General features: G+C 41.7%; 1 protein-coding gene across 1 annotated transcript; it reads right to left on the bottom strand.

Moving 5' to 3' along the window:
* Positions 1–3,801: 3,801 nt before the first annotated feature.
* On the bottom strand, positions 3,802–7,790 carry pnck (pregnancy up-regulated nonubiquitous CaM kinase). The gene is given in 12 exon segments (XM_090201623.1): positions 3,802–3,896; positions 3,999–4,036; positions 4,038–4,067; positions 4,069–4,109; positions 5,169–5,253; positions 5,255–5,305; positions 5,475–5,549; positions 5,600–5,684; positions 5,687–5,730; positions 6,666–6,670; positions 6,926–6,942; positions 7,682–7,790. Coding segments are annotated over 12 exon segments (675 nt in total).
* Between the last annotated feature and the right edge of the window lie 3,052 nt (positions 7,791–10,842).

Raw genomic sequence — 10,842 nt, 5'->3', positions numbered from 1 at the left:
AAATGCCCTCTGAAAAACACAATGCAGACTTGTAGTTAAGTGGATTCCTGCACGTAGAAGAGCTGATGCACATAACCAAAATAATAGGAAACATATCCAGGTTCCAGGTTTATAGGAGAAAATGTGCCATGGTGTGATGTTCTGGACATTTTAAACAGTACCCAGGCAGGACTAAGCTTACCTTCCACTTGCTCTTAGCAAAGTTCTTCTGAATCTGCTCACTGATGGACCCATGTATGTTATTCTCCAGAGCGGCTCCTCCCGATATCCTGACGCAACAACACGTCCTGCACCAATTGACAAGCCATCCATCCCACTATTATTATAGAACGTTGGAGTCGTATGCTGTATGTTTACTTTACTGTATGTGTTATACTGCTAGACCTACAGGATGCTTTTCATTGAAATCCTAAAATAAATAAGGTGATATTCAATCCAAAGAAATTCCTGAATTTACAGGATAAATAAAACAAATGTCATATTTTGAACTTCAAGAATTTGTTTGCATTAAAGTAATTCATGTTTCAAACTCAACTGCCATGGATATGTTTTAGTTATGATAGGCTATAGAAAATATCCCCATTTATCAGAGGCACCCATTAATTGTGTTGTATAGAACATTTCATTCTGTACTTAAGTAGACAAAACACATGATGTTATAGTATTGACCATTCTCACTAAAGGAGATATAGAAGCTAATACAGCACTGGAGGCTGCTGAGGGGAGGACGGCTCACAATGACATCTGGAACGGAGCCAATGGAATGGCATCACATCAAGCACATGGAAACCATGTTTGATGTATTTCAAATCAAATCAAATCAAAGTTTATTTGTCACGTGCGCCGAATACAACAGGTGTAGACCTTACAGTGAAATGCTTACTTACAGGCTCTAACCAATAGTGCAAAACAAGTTATTAGGTGAACAATAGGTAGGTAAAGAAATAAAACAACAGTAAAAAGACAGTCTATATACAGTAGCGAGGCTATAAAAGTAGCGAGGCTACATACAGACACCGGTTGGCTGGGGCTTTGACCATTTTTAGGGCCTTCCTCTGACACCGCCTGGTGTAGAGGTCCTGGATGGCAGGCAGCTTAGCCCCAGTGACTGGGCTGTACGCACTACCCTCTGTAGTGCCTTGCGGTCGGAGGCCGAGCAATTGCCGTACCAGGCAGTGGTGTAAACAGTCAGGATGCTCTCGATGTTGCAGCTGTAGAACCTTTTGAGGATCTGAGGACCCATGCCAAATCTTTTCAGTCTCCTGAGGGGGAATAGACTTTGCCGTGCCCTCTTCACAACTGCCGTGGTGTGTTTGGACCATTTTAGTTTGTTGGTGATGTGGACACCAAGGAACTTGAAGCTCTCAACCTGCTCCACTACCGCCCCATCGATGAGAATGGGGGTGTGCTCGGTCCACCTTTTCCTGTAGTTCACAATCATCTCCTTTGTCTTGATCACGTTGAGGATAGGCCTACCACTGTTGTGTCGTCTGAAAAGTTAATGATGGTGTTGGAGTCATGCCTGGCCATGCAGTATTTAATACCATTCCACTGATTCCGCTCCGGCCATTACCACAAGTCCTTCCTCCCCAACTAAGGTGACACCAACCTCCTGTGGAATACACACATAGCTACTAGTCTATTTTTAAACTCACCAAGGATGCTTCAAGGCCGGCTCACAATTGTACCTCATCTCTGGTTCTTTCTGCAACATGCGTGGAACGAAATCTATTGCTGAACGAAATATTTTGGAGAGGGAAGCAGCATTCAGGAGGTCATACCTTTTTAAAGACTAAAGAAAAGCACACTGAAATAAACATAAAAAAAAAAAAAACATTTAAATTCAATTAAAAGCACACTGAAAGAAAAATAAGTCATTATTGCCAAGACAGGGGTGACATTGTGTGTCAAATACATGTGAGGTGTGATGTAAAGAACTAATACAGTCTAGGTAAAATGATCTCTCAGTATCTTCAACTCCATACTGTACCTGAGTTAGAGTCTAACTCATATTCAGCCTTTATGATCAACACGTACATATGTGAGTCATTGTGGTCATAAAACAGATGGTAGCCACAGAGTCTGGAACATTCAAATAAAACCTTTTAACACAACATCACTTTTCACTTGTCTGTATTAAAGGGATAGATCGGATTTTGGCAATGAAGCCATTTATCTACTAACCCTGGAAGTCTGCATAGAAGTCACATAGACTTCCAGTCATTGCTCTTTACTAATTGGCAACTTCCTTCCTACTGGATGCAGAGACATACAAATTGTATCCATGAGTTCATCTGACTCTGGGGAAGTAGATAAAGGGCCTCGTTGCCAAAATCCTGAAGTATCCCTTTAACTAAAATGTGAAAAATGTACCATTACTAAACACTCAAAGTTGAAGTCAGAAGTTTACATACACCTTAACCACATTTAATCTCAGTTCTTCACAATTCCTGACTATTTAATCCTAGTAAAACTTCCCTGTCTTAGGTCAGTTAGGATCACCACTTAATTTTAATAATGTGAAATATCAGAATAATAATAGAGAGAAGGATTTATTTCAGCTTTTATTTCTTTCATCACATTTCCAGTTGGTCAGAAGTTAACATACACTCAATTAGTATTTGATTGGCATTGCCTTTAAATTGTTTAACTTGGGTCAAACGTTTCGGGTAGCCTTCCAGAAGCTTCACACAATACGTTGGGTACATTTTGGCCCATTCCTCCTGACAGAGCTGGTGTAACTGAGTCAGGTTTGTATGCCTCCTTGCTCGCACACACTTTTTCAGTTCTGCCCACAAATGTTCTATAGGATTGAGGTCAGGGCTTTGTGATGGCTACTCCAATACCTTGACTTTGTTGTCCTTAAGCCATTTTGCCACAACTTTCGAAGTATGCGTGGGGTCATTGTCCATTTGGAAGACCCATTTGCAACCAAGCTTTAAATTCCTGATTGATGTCTTGGGATGTTGCTTCAATATATCCACATAATTTTCCTTTCCTCATGATGCCATCTATTTTGTGAAGTGCACCAGTCCCTCCTGCAGCAAAGAACCCCTAAAACATGATGCTGCCACCCCTGTGCTTCATGGTTGGGATGGTGTTCTTTGGCTTGCAAGCATCCCCCTTTTTCCTCCAAACATAACAATGGTCATTATGGCCAAACAGTTCTATTTTTGCTTCATCAGACCAGAGGACATTTCTCCAAAAAGTCCGATCTTTGTCCCCATGTGCAGTTGCTAACCGTATTCTGGCTTTTTCATGGTGGTTTTGGAGAAGTGGCTTCTACCTTGCTGAGCGGCCTTTCAGGTTATGTCAATATAGGACTCGATTTACAGTAGATACTTTTGTACCTGTTTCCTCCAGCATCGTCACAAGGTCCTTTGCTGTTGTTCTGGGATTGATTTGCACTTTTCGCACCAAAGTACATTCATCTCTAGGAGACAGAACGCGTCTCCTTCCTGAGCGGTATGATGGCTGCGTGGTCCCATGGTGTTTATACTTGCGTACAATTGTTTGTACAGATGAACGTGGTACCTTCAGGCATTTGGAAATTGCTCCCAAGGATGAACCAGACTTGTGGAGGTCTAGGCGGATTTCTTTAGATTTTTCCATGATGTCAAGCAAAGAGGCACTGAGTTTGAAGATAGGACTTGAAATACATCCACAGGTACACCTCCAATTGACTCAAATGATGTCAATAAGCCTATCACAAAGTAGATGTCCTAACCGACTTGTCAAAACTATAGTTTGTTAACAAGAAATTTGTGGAGTGGTTGAAAAATGAGTTTTAATGACTCCAACCTAAGTGTATGTAAACTTCTGACTGTAGATGATCACTCCCAGAGCCCAAAGGTCCACCTCTTTGTCATAATATTTCTGCTGCAGAAGCTATGGGGCTGCACACAAAATTAAAGAGAGGGTTTTTGTGTGAGGTTCAAACTGCTTTAATTCTACATGATGAGGGTTCAGATGAGATGTATGTATTTGCGGATCCTCACCCACATAAGCAGGGGGTCCACATGCTGTGGTGAGCACACTGCTCTTCCAACATGGACAGGCCAAAGTCACTTGGAATCTATAGACGATGTCTGATATAGTGAGTTCTCAGGCTGGGAGGAATAATAATAATAACAATAATAACAACAACCACAATAATCTATCTATCTATCTATCTATCTATCTATCTATCTATCTATCTATCTATCCATTTAACACTGCTGCCAAACTATAAAGCAGATCACCTTCGGGTCCATGCGTTAAATGATATTATTACAGCTGGAGGACAGTTGTACATTCAGGTCCCTGTGTAAAGTTGTTATGTTCCCCAGTTTCTGTGTTGTTGTGGTTTTGTATGTGTGTATTCTGGAAATGGCATCCTGGATTCCTCACGCAGCTGATTGGTCGGCCCCATCGCTGATTGGTGCTCTGACCCCTCCCTCTCGTCAGGGGAAACAGCTGGCTCTTCAATTACCAACTCCTTCCACAGCTTGATAAAAGCCAGTGCTCCTTTGTCAGAGAGAGAGCTTCTTTTTTTTTTTTTATGTCCTGTGTTGATTGTTTTTGCGGTCAGTAAAAGTTTTGTCGATATTATTTTGTAGCTGCTCCTTCAGAGGTATGTGTATGCCAATAGGATTTAGTGTTATATGCCAATAGGATTTAGTGTTTTTTGTTAATGACATTTTTCACTTAAAGTATATTATTTTTCATTTGTTCCTGAGAGGAGGGGGGGGGAGGGGGGGGGGGGGGGGCGCGCACCTTGGGAGTGTTTAGTCAAGAGGCCTACGGGCATACATCACCAGTAGTTTTTATCTGTGCACACTAGGTAAGACCTGTGCGGACCACCCCCCTGTATTTTGGTTAGTGCGCGCCAGGTGGTGCTGAAAGTTAGGTAAGTAGTGGGAAGGCAGGTAAAATGCTGTAGGAGAGGGGACTCTTTAATGTGTACTTTCTTTGGTTCTGACCAGACCCTTTTCCCCACCTTCCCTTTGTTAAGGAGAATAAATTCCCTGTAAACGGGATTTTTCTCTGCCTCTGTCGTCCTTCCCCGCACCTACGACCACATACGTTTTCACTCCACGGGAAGTTGAGATGTAGCAGGGTGCTGCATTCCCTCCAAGAGGCGTACGTAGTAACATGTGATATTATAACAGCTAGAGGACAAGTTGTACATTCTGGTCCCTGTGCACGATACCCAGCTGGTGGAATTATTGGACTGCTTCCAGAACCTGCAGTAGGACACGGCTGGCATCTCTCTGTGTAGCTCCCCCTCTCCAGAATACGGTCCAGAAACTTGCCTCCTGTAACACTATTGTGACACGCTTTTCAGGGGTAAACACCGTAGCTCATTCTTTGACGCAACTTTTTTCTTGGTGCGGGGACATGCCTTCTATTGCAATGTGAAATATAAGAGATGGGATGAACAATCAATCTTTAGATGACATAGTTACTGGGTATCTAAAATAAGATTCCACCACTGAGTCATAACAAGAGACAGTTTTGACGATGTCTGAAAGGTCTCCTCCATTGCCACCATGTTGGGATGGTTGATTCTGGTATATAAAAAAAAAAGTGTTTTGTATTCGTTGAACATGACACTAACCTACGGAGCGCTGCAATTTCATTCTCCAACATGCCCTCTTTTCCCTTTAGCACCCTCTTGCCGATACACTTGACAGCTACAATCTCAGGGTACGGCAGTGCTGAGCCACCCGCACCTCAGAAATGGATCCCCTGAAACACCCCAAAATATTATTAGTAACCATTCATTCTGGCTCTCATTGCTTTATTTTGGAAAATAATTATTCAATCATCTGATCCCTTCTAACGTTTCGGGGTTCCTCTGCTAAAGCATTTCAATACTTGATATCGGAAGAATGTGCCATGACAGCTGTTAACGTCAAGGAAATGGGAAAAGAGAAAAATATGCCGTTAATTCACCATTCAAATGAAAAGTAATAAGTTGTTTGGCTAAACATAACCTGGCTATGTCACTGAACAATGCACACAACTGTCCATCACAATAACCACAACCTCTAGAATAAATGTAAATCTTTACTATGTTGAGAGTAGCACATATTTTATATTCTAAAGTGTTTTGAGCTAATGTCTAACCAGCCAAATCCTTTTAAAGAGGTGTTCAACTGAAATGTCGAGTATCTGTCATTATAGTATTCATGAGATAATTCTGGAAGTAATCAGTCACTCTTTATACTGCTGTGCAGGTTTCTGACAGCTGTACAGTCAACTCAGTCACTTGTCTGTACAAGGGATTCACTATTACATTTTCCAACCGTGGAGCCAAAATGTTAAAATGCAGAATTCAACTTCCCTTCAGGTGCATTTTGATGATATATTTTGATAGTGTTCAAAGGCTATTATATCAGCCCCAAATAGCATGGCAGGATGACTTGGCAAAATATAACCTCATCCTAGCCCTCACAAATAAGAAATTACGATTCAAAGAAAGTGTAATGTATCTGGAAAGTGTTGTTTGGTTATAAATAATATGGTGCTGTTTACCTGTTGATTCTAGTGGTGGATAATTATTCTGTCAACGGTCTTCACAGTTTTTCTCTCCATACAGATGTCACCACTCTCCTTAGCCTCTATGAGCTTTCATTGAAAATCAAACTCTTCTTTTTCTGAAGCATCCTTGTCCACCCCACCCACACTATTCACACAAAAACAGATAAAGAGAGCAAGGATGGAAACTGCCTCTCACAGTTATTCATTACATCCACTTCACAAGAACAAGCCATGTGCTAGCAGCTTACTGCCAAGAGGAACTACTCAGTTGAACATACCCTATGTAGAACATTTATTTGCATCTGGTACATTAAGTTTGGTAACACTATTTGCACTTTGTCCAATTTGTTTTATTATATATAATACATGATCAGGGAGAAAGCAATGTGCACCAGTTTACTTGCAGGTTGTCTGAGCCTGTGAAGGGAGCACCGCAGACCATTAGTTATAGTTACATGATGAAATCTGGCTTTTGTCTCTGTATCCTGCACTATCCTTCTATGGGCACAGGATTAACCAGAGAATCGATCTAATCCACCTGGCACAAAGAACTCAAACAAACCTCTCGGGCTGAAGAGCAGTCTATACAACGGTCTGCATGCCTTTCACGACAGAGTAGCTGTTCAATAGAGGAAGATGCATTTACACAAAGGACATAGTCATGCCTTGGGAACGAAAATACAAACAAATAATGTAATTATTGTGCCTAGTCTATCTGAAATCAAATGATATATGTATACTATTATGAATATTATTTTAAATGAAATTACACTCCTTATTTATAATTTACAATATGCTGTTCGACAAAGTAATTTCAAACTTCTAACTGCTGTGTAGAATTCAAATTGTCCTGAGTGATAACTGATAACATCCCATACTGTCCATGTAAATGTGAAACATATTACAACATTTTCCCTCTGTGATGTTTGGACATTTAGCCACTAGGGAGAGACATTGTATCAACATGCTTCATGTTTCAAGTACAACCTTTTAAAATGCAGAGGCTATCTGTAAACTCTTCATTATAACACAATCAGTTAAACTTGTACTAAAATCTGGTCAATTGGTACTAAAAGGCATCCTGTGTTGCAGACAGGTTTCTTCAAGATTTCCCCAATAGATTTGGATTGGAAATAAGGCTAGGGGTTAGGGTTACCGCCAGGGTTGAGCCAGGGCGTGGACATAAAACCAGGGTTGTGACATCCCAAGGAGCCTGGATAGCAGCTACTGCTTTTTATATGGTCTCTGATGTTATTGTCCGTCATTTTGTGTCCCTGTTTTAACTAGAAAGACAGATCTTCTACCTGTAACACACTAACAGAGCTGCTTCAGGCCACTACTCTTTCTCCAGAGGACACTGGACATTCCTCATCAGGAAACGTAAACATATCGTTATCCCTTCACAATCAACCAGTTTACAGCAAATAGTTTACCTTACCTGTGCAGATTTCAAATATCATCAAATATACTTAGACGGCAACTATCTTTCCTGTCAACGGAGGAACTCTTAAAGTCCATCTGTCATCTCTGAAGACTGTCCGATTAGGAGGTTAACAACAAACCATTCTCTCTGGCTAAACGTGTGAGCCATCATGATGGGGGTGTATGTATTGGCAGTGGCACTCACAGCAACGAAGAATACTATCTGTTTATATATTTTATACCACATATGCAATTAAGCCAATTATTATTTTCATAGCATATCATACCAACTTAATGTTTTCAAGTGAGCCTGTCAGAGAACTGAGAAGAAGAAAAAATGAAGAAAAACAATGATTTGTGGATCTACTGTCTTTCTCTAACCATAGTATCAATAATCAGTCACCATGTTCACTGACACATACAGTAGAGAACATACTGTACATGATGGGGATGATGTGCCGGTTATGATTTGAACACTACACACATTTACAGTACTACCTCTGTCATTTTATGAACATGTTATATTTAAAAAAAGAGGAGAACATCGTGAGTCAGTGGCATGGCTATTTCCAAAGAGCCATAAAAGAAGAGGCTGTAACCTTTTCATGGCAGCTGCTCCTAAGTCACGGGTTCTATTCAGAACTAAACTTAGAGCAAAACATGTAAGAGTTACCATAGCAGTACCCCCACCTTGCCTTGGCATGGCTACCACGTTACCTCACACATCGTGGCTCTGACAGAGACATCCGGGCAACTCCCAACATATCTGTGTTTCAGCACGTTGGCAGTCCAATACACTTTCAACAACGGAGTGTGAGAATTACAAGCAGGAAATCACATACCGTAGTTGTAATCTCTCCTGTTACAATCTTAATCGAGGACAAGAGGTGGTGAAATGCATTATAAGGGTTGCTATGCGCAGTGAACATTTCAAAGAATCGTTCAAACGTTCATGTGATGGCAGAGGCTTGACTGCCAACAAACTGAAACGTCAGGTTCAAGAATTAAACCCACTGTACCATATACAATGATCCTGTGCTCATGGAGAAGACAGAATAAAAACGTGCTTCTGAAGCACTTCATTATGACCTGATGATCGAGTGAAGCCAGAGCCAGTTAAGTGAGATGGAGACAGTTTCATGGCTTGCTCTCTGTTATTAAACGTTTATATTTCAACACTGACAACCTGTTTGTGGCACGCTCAATTACAATAATATATACAAATAAACTATATCCATGTCTGAAATTATTGACACCCTTGATAAAGATGATCATAAATGACTGTATAAAATAAATAATTCAAATACTGAGCTATACTGTATGGTAAAACAAACTTGGGAAATTATATTATATTATAGATCAAAATCCAAAGTAACAGTCAGCATCTGGTGTGGCCACCAGCTGCATTAAGTACTGCAGTGCATCTCCTCCTCATGGACTGCACCAAATTTGCCAGTTCTTGCTGTGAGATGTTGCCCCACTCTTCCACCAAGGCACCTGCAAGTTCCCAGACATTTCTGGGGGGGAATGGCCCTAGCCCTCACCCACCGATACAACAGGTCCCAGACGTGCTCAGTGGGATTGACGTGCCCAGACTCTCCGCTGGCCATGGCAGAACACTTCGCTGGCCATTGCAGGAAATCACGCACTGAACGAGCAGTATGGCTGGTGGCATTGTCATACTGGAGGGTCATGTCAGGATGAGCCTGCAGGAAGGGTACCACATGAGGGAGGAGGATGTCTTCCCGGTAACGCACAGCGTTGAGATTGTCGGCAATGACAACAAGCCTCGGTGTAACGCTCATTCCTTCGACAGTAAACGCGAATCCGACCATCACCCCTGGTGAGACAAAACCACAACTTGTCAGTGAAGAGCAGTTTTTGCCAGTCCTGTCTGGTCCAGCGACAGTGGGTTTGTGCCTATAGGCGACATTGTTGCCAGTGATGTCTGGTGAGGACCTGCCTTACAACAGGCCTATCAGCCCTCATTCCAGCCTCTCTCAGCCTATTACGGACAGTCTGAGCACTGATGGAGGGATTGTGCGTTCCTGGTGTAACTCGGGCAGTTGATATTGCCATCCTGTACCTGTCCCGCAGGTGTGATGTTCGGATGTACCGATCCTGTGCAGGTGTTGTTACACATGGTCTGCCACTGCGAGGACGATCAGCTGTCCGTCCTGTCTCCCTGTAGCGCTGTCTTAGGCGTCTCACAGTACGGACATTGCAATTTATTGCCCTGGCCACATCTGCAGTCCTCATGCCTCCTTGCAGCATGCCTAAGGCACATTCACGCAGATGAGCAGGGACCCTGGGCATCTTTCTTTTGGTGTTTTTTACCCCAAAAGAAAAACAGTCAGTAGAAAGGCCTTTTTAGTGTCCTAAGTTTTCATAACTGTGACCTTAATTGCCTACCGTCTGTAAGCTGTTAGTGTCTTAACAACCATTCCACAGGTGCATGTTCATTCATTGTTTATGATTCATTGAACAAGCATAGGAAACAGTGCTTAAATCCTTTACAATGAAGATCAGTGAAGTTATTTGGATTTTTACGAATTATCTTTGAAAGACAGGGTCCTGAAAAAGGGATGTTTCTTTTTTTGCTGAGTTTATTTGTTCAGCACTTTTGAAATGTACAGCGATATAATTCAGAACAAGGGTCGTTTTCTTATAGTGTTCTCCCTGTACACCAAGTCAGAACAGTAGGATAAATAAAGGGGGCATATAAGCAGACAATGAAAGCTCTTACAATATTCGATGTTGACATTTCTTTAAAACAAGCTATAGGCTACATGTGCACCACCAAGTCAGAGCAGTAGGCTAAGTTATGAGGGGAAAAGGGACCAAATTATTTGGGTGAGGCACATGGGCTACTAACAGCTTACTACACAACATACA

Source organism: Oncorhynchus mykiss, chromosome 16, assembly GCF_057628025.1.
Source record: "Oncorhynchus mykiss isolate SJ-2025 chromosome 16, ASM5762802v1, whole genome shotgun sequence".
In the NCBI taxonomy this organism is placed as follows: Eukaryota; Metazoa; Chordata; class Actinopteri; order Salmoniformes; family Salmonidae; genus Oncorhynchus; species Oncorhynchus mykiss.
Note: the sequence above shows the minus strand (reverse complement) of the source record. Positions and strands in the feature narration are given on the sequence as shown.